Source organism: Mus musculus, chromosome 4 (genome assembly GCF_000001635.26).
Source record: "Mus musculus strain C57BL/6J chromosome 4, GRCm38.p6 C57BL/6J".
NCBI classification, from domain to species: domain Eukaryota; kingdom Metazoa; phylum Chordata; class Mammalia; order Rodentia; family Muridae; genus Mus; species Mus musculus.
The window spans coordinates 129,287,252-129,310,911 of record NC_000070.6 but is presented as its reverse complement, the minus strand read 5'-3'; the positions used below and the strand labels follow the sequence as shown (position 1 = coordinate 129,310,911).

At 46.8% G+C, this 23,660-nt stretch overlaps 2 protein-coding genes across 6 annotated transcripts in view; one reads left to right on the top strand and one right to left on the bottom strand.

The window, feature by feature from the left end:
* Positions 1-3,812, top strand: part of Rbbp4 (retinoblastoma binding protein 4, chromatin remodeling factor) — a 28,271-nt gene extending 24,459 nt beyond the window's left edge. Inside the window, exons 12-13 of one of the 2 annotated variants that reach the window (XR_001784111.2) lie at positions 755-888; positions 1,032-1,403. Coding sequence is in view for 1 of the 2 variants with exons in the window: in NM_009030.3 (NP_033056.2) it covers positions 755-820 (66 nt within the window). In the remaining variant the exon portion in view is untranslated. Of the gene's footprint in view, positions 1-754 lie in introns of both variants that reach the window. The other variant, NM_009030.3, reaches the window with a different exon arrangement.
* Sync (syncoilin) lies at positions 1,529-23,656 on the bottom strand. 4 transcript variants are annotated; one of them, NM_023485.3, is made up of 5 exons: positions 23,124-23,291; positions 16,536-17,685; positions 4,446-4,570; positions 4,208-4,284; positions 2,353-2,870 (listed from the first exon to the last, which is right to left on the bottom strand). In NM_023485.3, the coding sequence occupies exons 1-5, from the start codon at positions 23,171-23,173 to the stop codon at positions 2,860-2,862; spliced, it is 1,413 nt and encodes a 470-aa protein (NP_075974.3). In that variant the 5' UTR covers positions 23,174-23,291; the 3' UTR covers positions 2,353-2,859. The 4 variants fall into 4 exon arrangements, with proteins under 4 accessions (XP_006503437.1, XP_006503436.1, XP_011238910.1 ...); XM_006503374.2 differs by lacking the exon at positions 4,208-4,284 and having other exon boundaries at positions 1,529-2,870; positions 23,124-23,656; XM_006503373.3 differs by having other exon boundaries at positions 1,529-4,284; positions 23,124-23,376.
* Positions 23,657-23,660: the final 4 nt, after the last annotated feature.

The window sequence follows — 23,660 nt, the reverse complement described above, 5'->3', positions numbered from 1 at the left end:
ATCACCTTGTAGAGGTAGGGGTTAGTTTATGTAAAAGTTTTTTTTGTTTGTTTGTTTTTTTATTTTGTTTTTTCTTTTTCTTTTTTTTTTTTCCAAAAGATTTAAAAATTGGGGTTTAGGCTGGGCAGTGGTGGCGCGTGCCTTTGATCCCAGCACTGGGGAGGCAGAACAGGCGGAACTGGAGGCTAGCCTGGTCTACAGAGTGAGTTCCAGAACAGCCAGGGCTACACAGAGGAACCCTGTCTCAAAAACCCCTCCCAGAAAACGAAAAATTGAGGTTTGGATAGAAAGCTTTACCATTCAGTGAGTTTTATCATGCACCAGAATTGCACATCACAAAAATTAAAAAAAAAAACAAAAACACTTCTATCTTTCCAAAAAGAAATTCTTTACTCATAAACATTACTTTCTGTGTATTTCATAGAGACATTTATGGTTTTTATTTTAGCAATTAGCAATAATCCATCTGGTTAAAGGGCTTGGGAATGATGATCATCCATATTCATGTAAAAGTGCCCGGTACAGGAGGCTGTGGCCTCTCCTGTTTTTATTGACACACCAATTGACCGTACCAATTTGTGATTGATACTATTTGCATGTTGTTGCTGTTTTTATTCAACAGTAGTTATTAAGTAGTTAGAAATGTATGGCCGTCCTTGAAATGTTATCAGGCGCCTTGGCATAATATTTTATAAAAACTTGTCTTCATGCTAAATACCTTCTTCTTTCTTTCTTTCTTATTTCTTTATGGCAGGCGGAGAACATTTACAATGATGAAGATCCTGAAGGAAGTGTGGATCCAGAGGGACAAGGGTCCTAGACGTGTCTGCACCTGTGATCCTAGACTCTCCTTGTTTTCCTCTGAACCCCGAGATGGATTTAACATTGGTTTGAGGCACAGACTTTGTTCAGCTACCCAGCTACAATAGGTGCCACCAACAATGCTACAAGCCCAAACCACCGGTGTTTTCTAAATCTTAACTGGGGGTTTAAGTCAGCAAAGCCTCGTTGGTGGCTCCAATTGTGGCTGGGTAGCTGAACAAAGTCTGGTTTTTGTTGTGTGTGGTTTTTCCTTCCTTCCTTTCTTTTTCTTTCTTTCCTTTTTTCTTTCTTTCTTTTTTTAAACTTGGGACCACCAAGTTGTAAAGATGTATGTTTTTACCTGGCAGTTGTTCCACTGGTGAACTGTCAAGTTGAGAAAGAGTGGATTGCTAGTTTGTGTTTGTTTTTAAGATTAAATTAATCCTTGATAAAAGTTGCTTTTTTAGGGGTTAGTCTTTGACCACTATAGTTTGATGCCATCTCCATTTTGGTTGACCTGTCTCACCATCAGGCCTGTTACTCTCCATGACTAACTGTGTAAGTGCTTATAATGGAATAAATTGCTTTTCTATATAGCCCCATGCTGGTGGGTTTTATTTAGTATCCATCAGACAACAGTCTATGGCTTCTGGAAGAGTTTGTTCGATGACAGTTGTTTTCTGTAGTTTTGACTATCAAGATTGTAATAAACATAATAGACCAATAACCATAGATAAAAGAGAGCTTTACTCCAGTCAGGGAAATTGAAGACATTACTGAATAGAGTACACAAACTAGCCTTGGTAAAATTACATATTCTTGAAGTCTTCTCCCGAGAGCTACATAGGTTTCCAAGAATCTCAAAGGCAGTGTGATAGACAGCTTAAGGCAGAGTTTAAATTTAAAACACACTTGAACTGTTTACAGAGAGCTTGTATCTGATGAGTGTTTTTCATTGGAACCCCTACTTTTAAAGTATAGACTTAAGAGTCAGTGCCTTTATTACCACTTGGTGATAACTGGCGAAAGGGGAAAAAAAAAAAAAAAAAACAAGCAAACCTGCTTTTGCTTGGACTGACTAGATGACTCTCACCTCAGAACCATTTATGGCTTTGGGAAAGTTTGGGTAATGAAGTGTCTGGTCCAGATCTGAAGTGATGCCTAGAACTTGTGATTACGCTGGCATGTAGTACAAATTATCAAGCTGGATATGGGATGTGCACTTTTAATCCTAGAGCTTGTAGGTTTCCGTGAGTTAGGTCCAGGACAGGAGGGGTGGGGTGTGTCTTGGGTCATGGCTGACAGTGCACACACACCTGGAGTCTCAGCAGTTGGGAGGTAGAGGCAAGACCAGAAGTTCAAGGTCATCCTGACCCACAGAAGTTAGAGACCAGCCTAGACGACTTGAGACCTGGTCTCAAAAAAAAGCATGCCATTCCTTTAATCCCAGCAGAGTTCAGGGCCAACGTTGTCTAAAGAGTGAGTTCTAGGCCACTTGGGGCTATATATAAGTGGGGTCTGGTGGTGGTGGTGGTAGTGGTTTGTTTTTTTGGTGTTTTTTAATTTGACACTATTTTAAGAGTAAAATACGAGTGTAGACTTGAAGGGGAAGATGGCTTTGTGAGCAGAGTCTTAAAATCTAATACCTGTAGCACAAAGTTGTGGATCCATATAGCAGAAATTGGCTGCCCTTTGACCCCAACATTTTCCCTCAGACGTTCTTGGTTTGGGTCAGCACAAAGCACTCCATAACATTCTTCACGATAGTTCAGGGTATGGTGATGCATCCATCACTCAGGGTTCTGCTGGAAGATAAAAGGCTCTTTTTCCCTTCCATAGTACACTGAAATCAGTACCAGCAGCCTACAAAAAAAGTTGACTGGGATTCTGCTTCCAGCCAACCTAAAATATTTTTAGGCAAAACAGCCAGTGTTTGTACTTTTACAGGGTGAATTGCTTGCCAGTGCTGGTACTCTTATCTGTTGGGGGAAAGTCCATCCTAGTGATCCTTTAATAAATGTTTTCTTGTTTCTGGGCTACAGGTCCGACCATATATTTCTAAACAGTCCCTGTAAGATTGAAAGAAATAACAGTTAAGTTTGTACTTTCTACAATCTGAAATACAGCTTTTATAACAGTGAACTTCAAAGGTTTTTTTAGAACAATGTGGTTTTGGTTGATTACATAGCTTTGACTGGACTGAAGTTGACTGTGTAAAACTTGGGCCTTTAACTCCCAGAGATCCACTTGCCTCCTGAGTGTTGATTAAGTCATGTGTCACCACACCTGCCTGTTTTCAGGCAGCATGTTTTCATGGGACCAGAAATGACATTCCAGTAGCAGATACTTAAGTGGAAAGTGGATCTTGTTTGCAAAACTGAATAATGACAGTGAGGCGAAAGAGTCGAGCAGACAGATATGGTGGCATACATACAGTTAGAGTTAAAGCTTTTGAGTTTATGATGCTCCTGCCTCAGCTTCCTAAGTGGATTTGTGTGATTTGGTTGAAAGGTACTAGGCTCTATATCCTCCCAACTACTGAAACCACAGCCTTTGTGTTTATTACCCAAGAAAATGGGGACAGGAGAGATGGCTTAGCAGCTAAGGGGATGTCATCTCCAGAGGACTTCAGTTTAGTTCCCTGTACTCACAGACCCACCCTGACACAGGAATGGACAAGCTTGTTCATTGTTTTATACATTGACTAAGCAGTACATTTGGGCTCTATTCTCTTTTTTTCTTTTTCTAATGAGTAATTTAGCCCTCTTTTATCATTCTGAAGTTGGTGATAGGGTTGCCTTTTGATCTTTACCAAGGGAACTTGAGTGCCTGAGAAGTGTGTATGTAGAACCTGGATTTAGGGTGTTTAAAATATTTTATGGGGCTGGTGAGATGGCTCAGTGGTTAAGAGCACTGACTGCTCTCCAGAAGTTCTGAATTCAATTCCCAGCAACCACATGGTGGTTCACAACCATCTGTAATGGGGATCCATATACATAAATAAACCTTTTAAAAAATATTTTATGTTTGAGTGAATGTTTTGCTTGCATGTATGTGTGTGTATCACATATGTGTCTGGAGTCTCTACAAAGGCCAGAAGGAAGCATCAGATGATGGAGGGCTGGAGTTACAGACTTGTGGCTTCTGTGTCCTCAGCAACTGTTCCTGACCACAGCCATGACCAGCCAGTAGATGATGTAGCTATAATCTAAAAGTTCTTAGCTGGGCAGTGGTGGTTCAAGCCTTTAATCCCCACCCTCCAGAGGCAGGCAGTGTAACTACTCAGAATGGGGTAAGAGGATCCCAAGCCAGGGTAACAGTAAGACCCTCCAGAGCAAGGCATTAGTGTTGTTAGGGAAGCAGTATTGACGAACACACACCACTGTCATCTACCCACAAAGATCACCTGGGGATTGTGCCTCGACTCCACCTGCCTGAGAAGTGGGTGCATCAGCCTGTTCCAGACTCTTGGGTAGCATAGCCCTTTAAAGAGAGAGAGCTGTTTGCCATCTGTGGGTCAGCACAACGTGAAAGTCGTTTATCCAAATGGTTTGTTTTCTCTCTTTAAATGAAATATTCCCTGGACCCTCCCACCATCCTCTGAGTTTTAGATTTGAGAGACTTGGGAAGCAGAGAACACTGACTTATATGTGGAAAGCTCTTCAGCAAGGCTCATCCTCAGCCGCTCCATCTCCTTGTTCTTCTGTTGCTGAACTTGCACCCCACTGCGCAACTGCCTCTGTCTCTCCTCCATCTCCTCCAGCTGCTCCTGCACGGGATGGCCAAACATTTGTGAGCCAGACAACACCTGACATCGGCTAATACAGCGCTTGGCTTGCATGCTGCACTTTGTGTTAGCATTTGGGCTTGTTGGTTGGTTTTTTTTGTTTTTTAGGTTTTGTTTTGTTTTTTTTTTTTTTTTTTTAAGATTTATTATTGGGGCTGGTGAGATGGCTCAGTGGGTAAGAGCACCCGACTGCTCTTCCGAAGGTCCAGAGTTCAAATCCCAGCAACCACATGGTGGCTCACAACCATCTGTAATGAGATCTGACTCCCTCTTCTGGAATGTCTGAAGACAGCTACAGTGTACTTACATGTAATAAATAAATAAATCTTTAAAAAAAAAAAGATTTATTATTATGTGTAAGTACACTGTAGCTGTCTTCAGATGCACCAGAAAAAGTCAGATCTCATTACGGATGGTTGTGAGCCACCATGTGGTTGCTGGGACTTGAACTCAGGACCTTCAGAAGAGCAGTCGGTGCTCTTAACCACTGAGGCATCTCTCCAGCCCCCTGTTTTAGTTTTTAAACAAGATCTCACTATGTATCATCTGGCCAGCATGGAACTCTATGTGTAGGACATGCTGGCCTCCAACTCTGATCTGCCTCCTCAGTACTGGGATTAAAGGCATACACCACTGCGCCCTCCCTGAATATAGCACTGGTGACAGGCACCTTTAATCCTAGCACTTGGGAGGCAGAGGCAAGCAGATCTCTTGAGTTTTAGAACAGCCAGGGCTACACAGAGAAACCTGTCTTGAAAAAAAAACAAATACACTTCCAAAACTTCATTACCAATCACTTGATGACTTAAATCTTGACAAGGGTGAAAAGGTGAGCAGGGAGATGACTCAGCTGTTAGAGGCACTTGTTGCTCTTGCAGAGGAGACCCAGGTTTGATTCTTAGCACCCACATGACTCAACCATTGGGAACTAGTTCTAGGCTCCTATTCTGAGTCTCTCCTCACCTCTCAGTACCAAGAATACATGAAGTGCACATACAAACATACAGGCAAGACAAAGTAAGTTAAAGAAATAGAAAGGTGGGGGGAGGGTATGGGGGACTTTTGGGATAGCATTGGAAATGTAATTGAGGAAAATACTTAATAAAAAAATATTAAAAAAAAAAAAGAAATAGAAAGGTGTATTCAGCTGGGCGTGGTGGCGCATGCCTTTAATCCCAGACTTGGGAGGCGGAGGCAGATAGATTTCTGAGTTCGAGGCCAGCCTGGTCTACAAATTGAGTTCCAGGACAGCCAGGGGTACACAGAGAAACCCTGTCTTGAAAAACCAAAAAAAAAAAAAAAAAAAAAGAAAGAAAAGAAAGATGTATTCAGGGGTTTGGTGTTCTTAGTGCTTCATCAGTTGCTGACATTCCTCATAATATTTTAGCATAATATATTTTTAGCTTATGGATTGGAAGTTTTGTTTTTTAAAAGGATTTATCTGCATTTCACAAATTGCTGAGATTCTTTAAGGTTTGAAAATCATTTCACAACTAAAACCAAAGGTAAACCTGAACAAAGGGGCTAGAGTTATGGTTCAGGGAAAAGCACATGCCTACACAATAATGAATGACCCAGCACTGGAAGGAGAAATGATCAAGACGTGGTCATGGTGGTGCACACTGGCACTCTGAAGGTGGAAGGTAGAGGGCCTGAAGTTCAATCCTTGGTGATGTAATTTTTGACCAGCTTGCACTACATAAAACACTGCCTTTAAAAAAAAAAAAAAAGTACAGGATAACCACTTGTATGTGGTGCTGAGCATATCAGCTGAGTACCGTGTGAGTCTTCTGATGATAAGGAAGGGGTCAGCATGTCTGCCTTGGCTGCTAGCTGGCTTGGATCCTTGTTAATTGGGGTGAGACAGCTGTAGGTGCAGCTCACTTGGCAGACTTCACAAAGAAGTGGGTATGTGCTATTATTAGAGGACTTTGCAGATTTGAGGCAGTTTTGGTATTGTACTGACCCCTAAGTCTGTGATACTGGACACACTTATTTTTTTTAGTGCCCACCCATGCCTTGGGGACCACAGATATGGACCACCTTATCACCTAAGAATGTGGCATTTGAAGGGAGGCATCACAGTTTTTTTTGTGTTTGTTTGGTTGGTTGGTTTTGGTTTGATTTTTCGAAACAGGGTTTCTCTGTGTAGCCCTGGCTGTCCCGGAACTCACTGTAGACCAGGCTGGCCTCGAACTCAGAAATCCATCCGCCTCTGCCTCTGCTGGGATTAAAGGCGTGCGCGCCAGCACTGCCCCAGTTTTGATTACGGCACAAAAGTACATGGGAGGAGGTGCTACTGCACAGTACAGAAAGACAGTGACTGACTATGCTTGCCTGGAATCCCAGGACTCTGCCCAGATTCAGAGTCGAGGTCATCCTTCACTACAGTGAGTTAAGAGGCCAGCCTGGGTCTATCAGAAAGTGAGGAAGGAAAAAAGAAAAGAAAATGGCTTGATGTGATGACACCCACCTTTAACCCTCCCCCCCCCCCCAACAGATTTCTGAGTCCAAGACTAGCTTGTTCCACATACTGAGTTCCAGGGCAGAGCTATGTGGAAGACCTGTCTCGAGAACACTTTAAAAAAATAAAATAATTGTCTGGGGAAATTGCTTAGTCATTAAAGTGTAATAGGAGAACCTCAGTTAATCCCCAGAGTCCATGGGGGAAAACACTGGTGACATATGCTCACACTAGGAATTCAGAAACACAAGGAACTGGCTCTCGACAGTCTAGCAGAGCCAGTCAACCATCACCGGGCACATGAGAAAAAGCCGGCTTCTTTAAGGGAAAATGGACAGGCAGATGGAAGAAGCCACTTGAGTCACAGTGAATTCCTAGCCAAGGCTAAGTAGGATCTGTTATTAAAGGGAGGCGGGGACTGCTGGAGAAAGATCTTAGCAGTTAACAGCACTGACTGATCTTCCAGAGATCCTGAGTTCAATTCCCCGAAACCACTTGGTGGCTCACAACTATCTGTAATGGGACCCAATATCTTATGGTGTCTGAAGAGTGACAATGTACTCACATATAAATGAATCTAATATATAGAAGGGAAAGGGGTGTTGACTAGAGAGATGACTCAAGGTTTAGGTTGGTTGGGTTGGGTTTTTGTTAGGTTGGTTGGTTTGTTAGATAGGGTTACTCTGTATTCCTTACTGTTCTAGAGCTCACTTTGCAGGCCAGGCTGGTCAGGAATTCAAGAGATCTACCTGCCTTTGCCTCCTGAGTGCTGGCATTTAAGGCATGTACCACCACTGCCCCTTAAACACTGAGATGGCTCAGTGTTTAAAGCAAGAGCCACAATGTTCAAAGGACCCAGAAGCATCTGTACCTCCAGTTCCAAGGGATCTGAGGCTGCCTTCTGGCCACCATGGTACAGGCAAAACACCCAAACACACAAAAATTAAAAATTAAAAAGCACACGGTGCTCTTACAAGGAATCCAAGTTCAGTTCCCAGCCCTCACCTCAAACAACTTGTAACTGCTGGTCACTCCAGCTCCCAGGGATCCAGTGACTGACATCTGTAGCCTCCTGCACCAACGTGTATAAATGCCCACCCAGACTTACACACTCAATTAATTAAAATAATATTTAAAAGAATCTAAGACTACTCCAGGTGCAGTGGTGCATGCTTTTAATCCCAACACTCAGGAGGCAGAGGCAGATAAATTCAAGACTGACCTGGTTAATCTACAAAGCCAGAAACAAAATAATAAACTCCAGGTCTGCCGGGCAATGGTGGTGCAAGCCTTTAATCCCAGCACTTGGGAGGCAGAGGCAGGTGGATCTCTGAGGCCAGCCTGGTCTACAAAGTGAGTACCAGGGCAGCCAGGGCTACACAGAGAAACCCTGTCTTGAAAAACCATAAATAAACAAACAAGCAAACTCCAGGTCTGCCTCCAAAGGAAAATGACAGCGTTGAATAGGGAAAGGAAAAGAAAGCTGGCTATTGTAGCCTGAGCATGGGCCTATGGGAAAGTAGCTCACCGGGAAGGTAGGCGTGTGTGTGTGGGGGGTTATATTAGTTTATGTCTGAGTCCCAACCAGATGGGACTGATAATGTTCTCAGAAAATCCTTTGCCCCTCCTACTGTCTCAGAAATCTTTTTCCACCTATGGTCTAAGCAATGACAGGCACTTTCAGCCCACCATCCAGGCTGCCACATAAAGAATGGACAACAGAGATGAGATGAGGCAGCGGTGGTGAGGCCGGATCCTTCGAACATAACTGTACCCATTTTGTATTCCATCTCCATTTTGCTCATAAGGTGAAATTAAGTTCAGGTTCTCAGACCCCGCTTTCCAGAAGTAATTATCCATAGCTGACGCTGAAATATTCTCCTAAGAGGTCATAACACTGTGATTGTAAATACTCAGTCTCTAATCTCAGTGCTCTGAAACTCCCCAGTTCACCACCTGTTCACCATACCGCTTACCTCCTGCAGTCCCAGTCAGCTTAAAAGTCAGCTGATAATACTGTCTACTTAGCAAAACTGTACATAGTAATGCCTCCACCCTTGCCTTCTGAATTTCTTTTTTTGGGAGGGGGCGTGGTTTTTTGTTTATTTGTTTGGTTTTGGTTTTTTGAGACAGGGTTTCTCTGCAAAGCCCTGGCTGTCCTGGAACTCACTTTGTAGACCAGGCTGGCCTTGAACTCAGAAATCCGCCTGCCTCTGCCTCCCGAGTGCTGGGCTTAAAGGTGTGTGTCACCACGCCTGCTGCCCTCTGAATTTCTGAACTTGGTTTTTCCTATTTAATAAACCTGCCCTAAGAACAGACTTGTACCACTGTTAGGTTCCCAAGTCCTTTTTGTGGCCCTGATTGAGTAGTCTTGGGTGCCTTCAGTAAAGTATTCTTGCTTAGCTGGGATCAGTGTTCATATGGTTTGTGTAGCGATTCCTGAACAACAGAAGCTGGTAATCCCAGAGGCTAGGGCAGCAGGATCAGGAGTTCCAGACTAGCCTGAATACATTAAAAAACAAAAACAAAAACAAAACAGCCGGGCGTGGTGGTGAACGCCTTTAATCCCAGCACTCGGGAGGCAGAGGCAGGTGGATTTCTGAGTTCGAGGCCAGCCTCGTCTACAAAGTGAGTTCCAGGACAGCCACGGCTATAGAGAAACCCTGTCTCGAAAAAAAAAAAAATCTTCTTTAAAAGAAATAAATGTAGCCAGGCCACAGTGAAGTGGTGGCACACACTCTTGATCCCAGCATTCAGGAGGCAGAGGCAGGAAGAACTCTGAACTTGAGGCCAACCTGATCCCTGGTCCATGGAGTAAATTCTGGAATGACCAGGGGTACACAGAGAAACCTTGTCTACCAAAGAAAAAATGTATATAGTAGCAAGTGGGTCTTTAGGTCAGTCTGATCTACATAGTTCCAGATTAGTCAGACTAGAGAGAGAGAGAGAGAGACCCTGTCTCAAAAAATAAAGAGTACATAGGTATTAGCCTGGCACTACAGCAAGAGCTTTTCAAATAATACCTAGCTCATTCAATGCAACCCTATGAAGGGCCTATCAATTCCATTTTTTAAAAAAATTATATGAATTCACCTGTACCTCAGAGTATATATGTATATATGTACCATGTGCCTGCAGTGCCTAGGGAGGTCAGAAGAGATCATGGAACGCTTGGAGCTGGAGTTAACAGGAATGTTGCAGGATATCTGATCACACTGTAAACCCTAAAATTGTGTTATATACTGAAAAAAAAAAACCTGTTTTTAGTTGTGGTGTGGCTCAACCCTTAGCACACACCTTTAATCCCAAACAATGCATAGAAGAAAGAACTCATGTTTGAAATTGATCGTTGAGTGGCGGACAAAGTGACAAATCAAAGAAAGACTCAACAGAATGAGTGAGACATAGGATGTGCCCAACTCTCATGAGGAAAGAGAAGCTACTTAAGAGAGCAACACAAAGGGACTGAAGAGATGGCTCAGTGGTTAAGAGCACTGACTTCTCTTCTGAAGGTCCAGAGTTCAAATCACAGCAACCACAAGGTGGCTAACAACCACCCATAATGAGATCTGATGCCCTCTTCTGGTGTGTCTGAAGTCAGCTACAGTGTACTTACATATAATAATAAATAAATCTTTAAAAGAGAGAGCAGCACAGAGACAGAAAAAGAGAAGGAGGAGACAGGTTTTTTGGTTTTTGGTGTGGTTTTTTTTTTTTGCGGGGGGGGGGGGGGTGTTTGGTTGGTTGGTTTTTTTTTTTTTTTTTTTTTCGGTTTTTTCGAGACAGGGTTTCTCTGTATAGCCCTGGCTGTCCTGGAACTCACTTTGTAGACCAGGTTGGTCTCGAACTCAGAAATTCGCCTGCCTCTGCCTCCCAAGTACTAGGATTAAAAGTATGTGCCACCACTGCCCGGCCGAGGAGACAGTTATACCAGGTCAGTTTAGAGAAATAGGTTGCAAGAGAAAACAAGCTAAACCCAGGTGAATGAGTCAGAGAAGGAGATGGAGTCAGAAGATTAGAACAGACTGAAGTAGTTTGAGGCCAAGCAGAGCAAATCAATCAGAAGCCAAGAGAAGCCAGGTTGAATCAGTCGGAGCCAGAGCAGCTGATGAGAAAGATGAGAAAGAACTAGGGTGAGGTGCTTCTTCAGCAGCAAGTCTCAGAGGCTGGAGATATTCTGGGCCTGGATTAGATTGTACAGAGGTTACAAGCTTCCAGGACTAGGCTTAGGTTAGCAGATAGAAAGCTGTAAGCCTCCCAGACAACACTTACTACAGGCAAGTCAAAACAGTATTTACACAGGAAGGTGTAAACTGCCCTCTGTCTCTCCAGAGAATGACCTCTGCAAAAGCAGCAGCCACCAGACATCTCTCCAGCCGGAAGTCCCATTTCCTCTGCTTCTTGGCCTCTTAGTTAAAATCAGGTGTGATCCCATTTTACCTGTGAGGAGGCAGAGCCGGTGGGATTTGCCTTGGCTCCGAGCTCACACTCCGCATCACTCTGCTACAGACTCTTATGACCTCTCTGCGAAACCTGAGAAGGCCACACTGAAGTACCCTGGCACTCTGCAGTCAGAGAATGACAGCACGGCCGTTCCAAGTAGACATTTACACGTTCTAAATAGACATTCACAAAAACAAAAGCATGAATGGGGGTGGTGGGGCGCTTGCTGGAAAGAGGGAGGGGTTGGCAGAGGTTGGGGAAAGAAGAGCGGGGAAGATGGTTGTGATCAGAATATATTATATACATGAAACTGTCAAAATAATTTTTAGCATTATCTGGAGTGGAGGAGGAGGGGGGTCTGTGGCTTTAGTGAAAACTTGGGTTCAGCAGTTGAATACTTGGTACAAATGCATGAATTTGAAGTGAGTCCAAAGTTTCATAACAAGCTCAAATGTGACCACACACACATCTTTGGTCCCAAATCTGGGGGGGCAGAGAGGAGTACTGACATAACTCCATGCTATTAGAGACCTCTCACGGGTGTAAGGCCAAGAGTGACAGAGCAGGACAGCCATTCAGCACGTGCAGGTGAACATAGCTACACACAGGCATACACACAAAGAAAAAGAAACCCTTACGTAAACTCCAGCCAGCCCTGCCTGCCTGCCTGCCCATTCATTCCTTACGGCTCAGCCCCACTGAGCTTGCTTTCCGTGCTCTCAGATGAGCTGTCCCCTCTGCCTGGAATACTTTTACCTAACTGGTCAGTGAACCCATTCAAGGCCCAACCGAAACACTTCGTGGAGGGAAGGAGCGTGCTGTCACTCGGGATTACACGCTCAGGCCAGTGCTCCAGGACAGTGGGACGCTGGACCAAGAGCTTCTCTGTTGCCCCTCTCTGCACACCGTTCAAACATTTCGTACCCTGCAGGGGTATAAAGTAAATGAACTCTGTAGAGAACTTGCTAGTACATATTAGCTATGGTTACCCCTCTGCAGTCCCCCTGGTTTCCTTAGGCAGGATTAAGCCCCTACAGGCGCTACTTCCTTGCATGGTTCTGGGTTTAGCACACTGAAGCTCACAGTTATCCATCTCAGGTCAAGCAACGCCCCCCTTTTTTTCTCTCTTTTCTTTCTTCCTTCTCGCCTCCCCTCCCCCGCCACCTGGAGTTCACCATACCGACCAGGCTGACCTTCAATTCAGAGCTCCACCTGCCCTTGCATCCTGGATGCTGATATTAAGGTGCACGCCACCACGTCAGGCCTTTTTCTTTTTGGGTGTGCAGTGCCAGAGGTCAAACCCAGGGGCCTTGTGCATGCTAAGCAAGCACCCTAGCCCTGAGCTACATCCTCAACTCAGAAAGCTTCAGTGATGTTTGGATTATCTGAAAATGTTCACTGTGTCTGGCATCCCTCCCAGACTGCAGACTCTGAGAACAGCAACACCTCATCCTTGACTGTTTCCTGCCTTTTCTTGCCAGCACCTTAGCCTCTACCATACTAGACGCGTAGAAACTGTGAATGGATGGATAATGGAGGTGGTAGTGATGACAAACAGACTCTAAGAGCGCAGGCGCAACCTAAGAAGCTCAGAGCAGCCTTGAAAAGTAACCAGAGTGAAGCAGGGTGAGTCACCTGCAAACACCACTTAGGAGCCCTCTCAGAAAAAAAGAGTTGGGTTAGTCATGGTGACACAGGCCTTGAAACCTCAGCACTCAGGAGGCTGAGGCAGGAGAATCAAGAGTTTAAGGCACTCTACACTCAACAGTGAGGTCCCGCTTCAGAAACAGCATACATGGCTTTTGCAGAGCGCCTGAATTCGATTGATCCCCATTAGGCAGCTCTCACTCGCCTCTGCGCTCATCTTCCATAGATCCCACACCTCTAGCCTCTGAGGGTACCAGTGCTCCTGTGCACTTACCCAAAGGACACACATGATTGAAAATAAAATCTGAAGCCAGTGGCAGGTGGTGCATGCCTTTAATCTCAGCACTCAAGATTGTGAGTTCAAGGCCAGCCTGGTATACAGAGCTAGAGGACAGCCAAGGCCATGCAAAGAATCTCTATTTCAAAAACAAAAATAAAAAATAATTTTAGGGCTGGAGAGATGGCTCAGTGGTTAAGAGCACAGACTGCTCTTCCAAAGATCCTAAGTTCAATTCCCAGCCACCACATGGTAGTTCACATCCATCCGTAATGGGCTCCAATGCCCTCTTCTGGTGTGTCTGAAGATAGCTAGTATACTCACATGCATAAAATAAATAAAAAATTTTAAAAATAATAATAATGATGGGGGCTGGTGAGATGGCTCAGTGGGTAAGAGCACCGGACTGCTCTTCTGAAGGTCCAGAGTTCAAATCCCAGCAACCACATGAGGGTTCACAACCATCCCTAACAAGATCTGACTCCCTCTTCTGGTGTGTCTGAAGACAGCTATAGTGTACTTACATATAATAATAAATAAATCTTTTAAAAAAAGAAAAAATAATAATAATGGGGGCTGGTGAGATGGCTCAGTGTGTAAGAGCACTGACTGTTCTACCAAAGGTCCTGAGTTCAAATCCCAGCAACCACATGGTGGCTCACAACCACCTGTAATGAGAGCTGACAACTTCTTCTGGTGTGTCTGAAGTCAGCTACAGTGTACTTATGTATACTAATAAATAAATCTTTTTAAAATAATAATAATAATTTTTAAAAATCATAAATACTATAATAAGATCAGCAAAGTGAACGGAACCATTTTCAAGGCTTCTCTTAAGGGAAGACATACAACTTTAAAGTTTATCCAACACTGGGCGGTGGTGGCACACACCTTTAATCCCAGCACTCGGGAGGCAGAGGCAGGTGGATTTCTGAGTTCGAGGCCAGCCTGGTCTACAGAGTGAGTTCCAGGACAGCCAGGGCTACACAGAGAAACCCTGTCTCGAAAAACTCCCCAAAAAATAAAAAATAAGGTTTATCCAAGGAAATATGTTTTGAAAACCAAAACTACCAAGTTAGCCATGATGCTGAGTGATACTCCCAGGATTTGGGAGGCTGAGGCAGGAGAAGGGTGAATTGAAGGCCTGCACACAGGAGGTAGGCAGACAGGGATAGCAGGAGCGCCTGGTCACATGTAACTTTGAGAAGACCAATCTGAGCCACTTGAGACCCTGTCTGCAAATAGAACAACCCGGTGGCTGTAAAAGGTCCCACAGCAAAGTTTCCTCAGTGTGCCTAGCAACATCTGACATTGGCCTGCTGTGTCCCCTAAGCTCCGTGGCAGACCAGGAGACAAGTAAAGATAGCTGCTGCCTCCTGTCCACCCAGCCTGCCGCGGCACACGCAAATGTTTATCCACTCCGTATTTATATCCTACTCTGTTCTAAAACGGGGTTAGAACTGGCTCACACTTAATCAGAAATAACAGGAATACAGGGATATGGTGACATGTGCAAAAATGGAAAACGCCGAGAAAGAGATTCCATCCCAGAGTCCGCACAGCTTCAAGGTGGAGGCTGGATCAGTGGTTCCAAGGTCAGTGTGCCTGGCAGAGCATGGTATGAGCTCCTGTGCTGGGCCGTTCTAACCCTCTCTATAGCCAAGCACGAGTCACAGGTCAGTTAGACTTGAAGATGAAGCACAGAAACACCTAGGGCTGGTCAGGCCCAACCTCAAAGGACTGCGCTGAGCCTCCAGTTCATTGTCTATAAAAAAAAGAATATAAGAATCCAAGCCAGGTATGGCAGCCCATTTTACCCAGGTAGCATAGGTCTGTAATCCCAGCTACATGGGAGGCTGAAGCAGAAAGATCTCAAACTCAGGGCCTGCCCGAGCTACTGGGTGAGTTCAAGACTAGGCTAGACAACTTAGACCCTGTCTCAAGTCTAAAGAGGACTATGAGTAAAGCTATTTATTGTTTGACTAGCCTGTGTGAAGCCCTGGGCTCAACCCCCAGAGTCCCTACACCTCAACAAACTGCACTAATGCACACACACACACACACACACACACACACACACACACACACACACACGACTGTGTAAACCAACAGTCAACATAACTGGCAAGAGGCTGGGGTAGATAAGATAAGAGCTGGGCTCAGCAGATAAGAGCACTTGCTGTTCTCGCAGAAGACCCCAGCACCAGCACTCTCATGGTAGCTCACAGTCACCTCTAACCCCAGATTCAAAGCATTCAATGCCCTTTTCTGGCTTTCTTGGGCACTGCATGCACACAGGTACACAAACATACACGTAAGCAAAAGACCCATATGCATAAAGCAAAAATAAAATTTTAAATTAAAGAAAGGCTGGCCAGGAGTGGTGGCACACTCCTTTAATCTCAGCACTTGGGAGGCAGAAGCAGGTGGATCTCTGAGTTCGAGGCCAGCCTGGTCTACAGAGTGAGTTCCAGGACAGCCAGGGCTACCTACACAGAGAAACCCTGTCTCGAAAAAACAAACAAACAAAAAAACAAAAACAAAACAAAAAATCCTAATCCTAACCCTACCCTAACTAAAGGAAAAAAAGAATGAGTTGGGGGGTGGGGGGTAGACTAGGAGGAATGGAGAGAATGGGAGGCTGTGGTATGGATATAGTATATGAAATAATTAATAATAATAATAATAGAATTAATAATGATAATAATAATAGAATGAATGGGCCCAAAGAACAGGTTTTTCTGTAGTACTGGATGGTAAGTAACCCCTAGCCCCAAAGACATTATTAGACCTATCTGGGTGTGGTATGCCCCACCTCTAGTCCCAACACTCAGGAAACAGAGGCAGGTGGATCTGGAAGTCTGAGTTCAGCCTGGTCTACAGAGTGAGTTCCAGGACAGCCAGGGCTACACAGAGAGACCCTGTCTCAGAAGGAGAAAAGAAGGACATCAGACTTCCCTTGAGCTAAAATATGTCCCTTCAGCTGGGTGTGGTGGCACACACCTATGGTCCCAGCACTCAGAGGGCTGAGGCAGGAAGGTCTCAAGTTTCTCAAGGTCTCCAGGCCAACCTGAACTACATAATAAAACTTGTCTGTTGCACAGCCAAGGGCCTACCCTGTACTGTTGAACCTCTTCATCGCGTTTTTGCCTCACGAGCGTGATCTGGTCCTCCAGGTTCCTGTTCTGAAGTTGGAGCTGCCGGGCCTCTGCTTCCAGGGGTCGCAGAGCCTCCCTCATCTCCTGGATCTCCGCCTGGGTGTCCTGTAGAGCTTTGGTCCCGGCCTCTTTCCTTTCCAGGAGCCGGAGCAGCTGAGGCTCATACTCCTCCTCCAGGCCCTGGCGGCTCTCGGCCATGAGATTTTCAAACTGTGTCGACAGCCGTCGGCTCTCCTGGAGAAAGTGCCCATCGCTCTGGGTCGGGGGTGCTTCTAGTTGTTGCTGTAACTGCTCCTTCTGCTTCTGACAGGCATCTCGGAGCTGGGTCAGTTCTTCCGAGAGCTGGGCTGCCCGAGTGGTCAGCGCTTCCCTGCAGTCGGCAAACTGAGCCACATCCTGCTGACGGCACTCCAGCTGGTATTGGTAAGCCACGCATTCCTTGGTCACCTTGAACAGCTTCTGCTTCACCGTCCGGATCTCCTCCCTGAGCCCGTCCCTCTCCAGCTCTGCCTGTGCGTGGAGCTTGTAGGCAGCCAGGATGTCCTGGTGGACTTGCTGCACCTCCTGCAGGGCTGGCTCCCGGAGTAGCACGAGCTCGTGGATTAGCTGGTCCCTCTCCTCTTCCAGCTGGGACACGGCTTGTACACACTGCTGGAAACGAGCTTCCAGCCGCTCCAGGTCCTCCACGCTGAGGGGATCCTCCTCGGTGTTGGGAATCGGTTGAGCAGGCAGGCTTCCCTCCGTGGCCACCATTTCTCCCTCACAAGCAGTTGGGCTCTTAGCTGGCTCCACAGGCTGCTCTGAAATTTGCACCTCATCTGGCGTCACGGATTCCTCCACAGACAGCATCTCCTCTGGGCGCACGGGCTCTTCTAGGCCCAGCGCCTCGTCTGGCTGCCTCGATTCGTCGATAAACAGTGTCAGTGCTGGCTTCTCATATTCTTCCTCATAAAAACTCTCTTCAAAGTCCCCCGATGCCCCCAGATAGAGAATGTCCTCTAGGTTCACAGTCCCCTCCAAAGACAGAGTGGCCTCTGGGTTAAAGGTCTTGGCCTCCTTCGGGGATTCTGACTCCTGAAGAGGAAAACTCGCCTCGGTGTGTGGTTCCCTGCAAGAGAGATGATGGCCGTGAAAGAGCAGCCTGTGCTCCACTGAGTGTCAACAGGGCCTCTGTCTCACGGTTAGCTGCAGCAGGTTCTCTTAGCTACTTATGGGGAATTGAATATGCTTGGCCCTTGGGGCATTATTAATTAGAGGGTGTGGCCTTATTGGAGGAGGTGTGGCCATGTTAAAGGAAGTGTGTGTAGGGGTGGGTTTTGAGCTATGTAGAAGAGGAAGAGACCCGCCATCTGCCCCACCTCGAATCAAAAAGGAGAACTCTCAGCTCTTCCAGCACCCTGCCTGCCTGGATGCTGCCGTGCTTCCCGCCATGATGATAAATGGACTGAACCTCTGAAACTGTAAGCCAGCCCTGGTTAAACGTATTCCTTTATGAGAGTTGCCATGGTTCACAGCAATGAAACCCTAAGGCACTACTCCCCTCCCCAGTCTGCCTCTTCCACACACTGCCCACCATTCGAATTCCCTGACACCACAGCATCACTGGCTAGTCTCTGCTTACATCACTTCATGGAGAGGACGCTATTCTCAGACACAGCTGGGTGTTCCACAGTTCTACACATGTTCAGGGGCAATTGGGACCACATAGAGAGACTGTGCCCGTAAAACAAGGAAAGACAACCGTGCTGGTGCCTGCCTGTAATCCCAACAGGCTGAGGGAGGGGGGTCAGAAATGCAAGGCCAGCCTCAGCTACTTAGTGAGCTGAAGGCCAACCTGGTTTTGTGAGAATCTGCCACTCCCTGACAAAATAGGGGGGATTCAGTGAGTGGCTCAGCAGATAAGGGCACTTGCCACCAAATCTGATAAACTGAGTTCAATCCCTGGCTTCCAAATGGAGAGAACTGATTTCTACAGGTTGTCCCAGAAACACACACACACAATAAATGAGTAGGCATTAAAGTGGCAGGGTTGAGACTGGAGAGGTGACTTAGTGGTAAAAAAGCACTGGCTGCCCCTGCAAAGGACCAGAGTTCGGGTCCCAGCACAACCACCTGCAACTCTGTCTTCTAACTCCAGGCATCCCTCCCTGCATACATGCAAAAAACAAATTTAAAAAATTAAATCTAGTTTGAGGCCAGCCTGGTCTACAGAGTGAGTTCCAGGACAGCCAGGGCTATAGAGGGAAACTCTGTCTGAAAAGAACAAACAAACAGGGCTGGAGAGATGGCTCAGTGGTTAAGAGCACCGACTGCTCTTCCAGAGGTTCTGAGTTCAAATCCCAGCAACCACATGGTGGCTCACAACCACCCGTAATGAGATATGACACCCTTTTCTGGTGCATCTGAAGACAGCTACAGTGTACTTAGATATAATAATAAATAAACCTTTAAATAAATAAAATCTAAAAGCAAACAAAACCAACCAACCAAAAACCGCAAAGGGAGGAGAAGACGGTTCAGTAAAGTACCTGCTTTCCACACACAAACACGAGAGCCTGAGTGTGGGCCCCCACAGCCCTGGGGTAACACCTGTAAGCCTGGCACTGAATGGCAGTGGCAGGAGAACCTGTAGCTTAACTGGTGAACTCCAGACCCAGCGAGGGATCCTATGAAAAACCGTTGAGGACATACAAAATTGACCTCTGGCCTCTACACACGCGCACACATTGTGCAAACACACAAACACACACAGGTAATAGCTGAGGCCGCAGCTCAGTGGGTAGAGTGCTCATGGAACATGTCGGAGGTCTTGGCCTTGATCCCTAGCACCACATAAAACCTGCTGTGGTAGATAGTACGCGCCTATTCCTGTAACCTCAACACTCAGGAGGTAGAGGCAGGAGAATCAGAGGTTCCGGGTCATTCTCACCAGCAGAGAGAGTTCAGAATCAGTCTGTATGTGTACAGAATCATATGTGTGTGCACACATACAATCTATGCGTATGGACTCCAAACACTAATGTTGCGAATCTTGCTGAATAGCTTTTCTCCATCATTCACATTCAGATGAAGATAATCAAAATCTACATCCTCTCTGATGCATGCCTTTAATCCCATGCAGAAGCAAGGGGGGTCCCTGTAGGTTCTAAGCCAGTCTGATCTACATAGCAAGTTCCCAGGCCAGCCAGGGCAACATTGAGTCCTTTTATTAAAACAAACAAACAAAACAACAAATGAATAAATGACATGATTGTTGAGATCAGCTTCAAATGTATATTCTTTTTGCATTTTATTTAATGTGTACATGTGTGTGTGTTGTGATGGAGGCGTTCGTGCCACAGTAGAGGTCAGAGAGCGGCTTGTAAGAGGCACTTCTCTCCTTCCAGTGCAGGTTCTGGGGTTGGAACTCAGGTCATCATACTTGACCGTAGCTCAGCTGCCCTACACTATAGCTCTCCTCACCTTGAGACAGGTCAGTTAGCTAGAAGCCTGCCGCAAACTGACCTGTACCACAGGAAGTCTTCTCCATTCCACCATTAGGACCCTAGTCCAAGCTGTGGTCTGTTTACTCTGTTTATATCAGCCTTTTTGGTTTGTTTATTTGTTTGTTTGTATTGTTGTCTTTTTTCTTTTCTTTCTTCCTTTCTTTCTTTCTTTCTTTCTTTCTTTTTTTTTTTTTTTTTTTTTTTTTTTCGAGACAGTTTCTCTGTATAGCCTTGACTGTCCTGGAACTCACTCTGTAGACCAGGCTGGCCTCAAACTCACAAAGATCTGCCTGCCTCAGCCTCTCAAGTGCTGGGATGAAAGGCTTGCTCCACCATGGCTTGGCTGTGCCAGCCTTCTAACAGGCCTCCTTGCCTCTCTGTAGCTAAGCCTGGCCATAATTTGCTGCCTACAACACGGTTGCTCCATGCCACAGTTGTAAAACCTTTGTGACAGTGTCTTGCTATAAAGCCCTGGCTGGCCTGATGGCCCAAGTCTTGCTATAAAGCCCTGGCTGGCCTATGGCACTCACTATGGCACAAGCTGATCCTGGACTCTCTTTTTTTAATGTTTTATATCTATGGATGTTTTGCCTGCGTACATGTCTGTGCCCCACATGTATGCCTGCTGCCCTCAGAGGTTAAAAGAAGGCATCAGATCCCCTGCAGTTATGAATGGTTGTGAGACACCATGTGGGTGCTGTGAACCCAACCTAGGTCCTCTACAAGAGCCACAAGTGCCCTTATCAGTTGAGCCATCTCTCCAATCTGTGGCCTGGAACTCTTAACGATCCTCCCAAGGATCACTGACCTCAGTCTCCCAAGTGCTTCGATTACAGGCACAAGCCATCCATGCCTGGCTCTCGGAATCTCAGAGATGTGACCCTAACCTAGAGTTTTTAGCCTCAGCTCACATTCCTCTTGCCATCCTCCTAGTGCCTGGCAGCCCAGAACTTGTGGCAACTCTTCACACCTCCTACTCCTCCGAGCCCGTAATATCTAAAGGAGCTAGCTGAAAAATGCAACTTCTTGAATACCAAGCTGCCTAAAAACACCAACCTGAACTACCAGAGAAGGTAAAATTGCCGGCACCGGGAAGGTGCAGCTGCTTGCTCGGGCAGAGTCCCTGCTTTCCCTCCTCATTATGTTCCTGCCTTGGAGTGACTTAACCTCTAGTCTAAGCACTTACATGAATACTCTCTTGTAGGCTGCTCATCTATAACGCCCAATGCAGGGGCCAGCAAGCCAAAGGGCGAAGCACCTAAGGCTCGCCTGAGTCCTGTAAGTGGAGGGAGCCTAAAGACCACCGTTCCCAGCCCACTTAACACAAGCCTAAAAGCCTCTGAAATATCATAGTCAAAGCACCTTTCTAGGGTTAGGGCTGAGACTGAGGGGCGAGCCCTTGCCTAGCAGGCAGAAAGTACTAGGTTCATTTCCCAGCCAGAATAAGTAATCTGGGCTGCTGAGATGGCTCAGTGGGTAAGAGCACCTGACTGCTCTTCCGAAGGTCCAGAGTTCAAATCCCAGCAACCACATGGTGGCTCACAACCATCCGTAACGAGATCTGACGCCCTCTTCTGGAGTGTCTGAAGACAGCTACAGTGTACTTACATATAAATAAATAAATCTTTAAAAAAAAAAAAAGTAATCTGTTGCTGGGCAGTGGTGGCGCATGTCTTTAATCCCAGCACTTGGGAGGCAGAAGCAGGTGGATTTCAGTGAGTTAAAGGCCAGCCTGATCTACAGAGTGATTTCCAGGATGGCCAGGGCTAAAAGAAATATTTTTTTAAAAAATCTGTTTACTTAACAAATGTCTAAACATGCTGCAACTCCATCTCCTTGGTACCGTATCCCAACAATACCAACTTGTGTCTTCAGGACATTCTGAATGGAATGCAGTTTCATCATCAGGAGGAGTGACTTTAAGTTATACAGGTACGTTTGTCCACTGGATGAGAGCGGATGTCCTGAGGACAGGGCTACTTGTGGGGCCCTTGGAAGGCAAGAAGAAAACAACTGAACTTCCAGGGGAAGTTGTGCCCAAGGTCAAGTGGCAGGTCTGTGGTATAGAACCCAGGCCTCCTGAGTTACAGGCTGCCACACCACCCTGGGTACCAGAGGTTGTCCTCGGCTAACTGCCTCTCTACTGAGCTGGCATAGAAGCAGATTACAGGAGGCCAAGCAAGAGAGGGACAGGGCCCAGCTGGGGTCCCTGACCTCAACACCTCTGCCACTCTGTCTCTGTCCCAGAGGACTTGGGCAACTCCTTTATGCTGTCCATCAGACTGTGACTTGGACGTGTGTATTACATGTCATGCAAACAAAGGTTCGTGCCTGGCTTCAAGCTTATTAGTGTGTGTGTAGGGAATACAGGCAAAATGTGTTAAGAACCCAGCTTAGGGTTGTCTTCTCATGTGACAACAGGGTTTACCAGGAAGTATTCCCATAATTTGATACACTGGGAAGTCCCTGGGCCACAATGTGACCTGAGGCAAAATGACTCCACAATCCCCAGTGGTAAAGTTCCAGTGTGGACAGCTGTTGGGCTCAGCCAGGGCCCAGTGCTAGGCCAGGAGAACAACTGCCTCTCTAGGCCACCACCCTGAGCCACACCAGGGAGAGAGAGCTGACCGAACAGACTCAACTTCAAGCTGGCAGGTGCCCAACCCTGCACCAAGTGGCTCAAATGCAGTGAATTCTCAAATGGTTTCTCCCTAGCCCCGCTAACAAGTGAATAAGAAACGGGAAAAATAAGACTTTAAAAAAAAAAAAAAGACCCAAAACTTATACTCTTTAGTCAGTTAGGCCAACTACATTTTGACAGGTTGCTAGCCTGAAAGGATTAATCGCACTCAGCCTGTGGAAGGAGTGACACAGACCCCCGGAGGTGTCAGGTCCCCAAGCCAGGGCCTCCCATCTCCCTTCCCCGGTGGCTCCGCCCCGTGCCACACCCGGGCATGACCACTACCCACAGCCAAGGGAAAAGGGCCGCGGGTCGGGGATGGGAGCCCACCCAGCACCCCCTGTCCTACTGGGCGGCGACACGAGCCCTAGAGGATCCTACCTCGAGGCCCGGGCGCCGTCCCCGCCGCGCAGGGGTTCCGGGCTGGCCATGGCTGCGCGACCCCGGGCTCGCCCGGAGTGTTATTAATAGCCAACGCCGTCGGCGATTGTGCCGGTGCCGGCGCCCGCCGCACTGCCAGCTGCAGCGGACACCAGATCCCGGCGGCCCGGGCGGGACGCGCCCACTTGGCCGGACGATTACCCGCGGGAGGAGGGCGCGGGCCCCGCGGCCCTGGGGGCGGGGAGAGGGTGGGAGGGGATGGGGTGGGGTGGGATGAGGGGGCGGCCCAGCGGCACTTCGCGAACCTTCCTTTCATCTCTCCACCTTTCCTTCTGGCCCTGGTTGCATGGTGAGGAGAGGAGGGGGCTGTTCGGTCCCAGGGGAGCTGCCCCCCGAGTTCAATGAAGGCGGGAGGAAGATTTACTGGTGGGGTACCCAGAGGGATCCAGCGCCCCTCGTGTCGGCGCCTTGCGATCCCCACCCACGCAAGGGCTTGGAGCCGGGTCATCTTCTTGGTGGCCTGCAGCTGTCATGAGG

What these genes read in the sequence shown, in the direction of transcription:
- Sync (XM_006503373.3), bottom strand. Translation starts at nt 23,173, where the DNA reads ATGGCCAGCCCGGAACCCCTGCGCGGCGGGGACGGCGCCCGGGCCTCG. An exon ending in AAGAGGTTCAACAGTACAGG is followed by an intron (nt 4,571 to 16,535) that starts GTAGGCCCTTGG and finishes CATCCCGTGCAG; the next exon opens with GAGCAGCTGGAGGAGATGGA. An exon ending in GAAGAGCTTTCCACATATAA is followed by an intron (nt 4,285 to 4,445) that starts GTCAGTGTTCTC and finishes CTCTCTTTAAAG; the next exon opens with GGCTATGCTACCCAAGAGTC.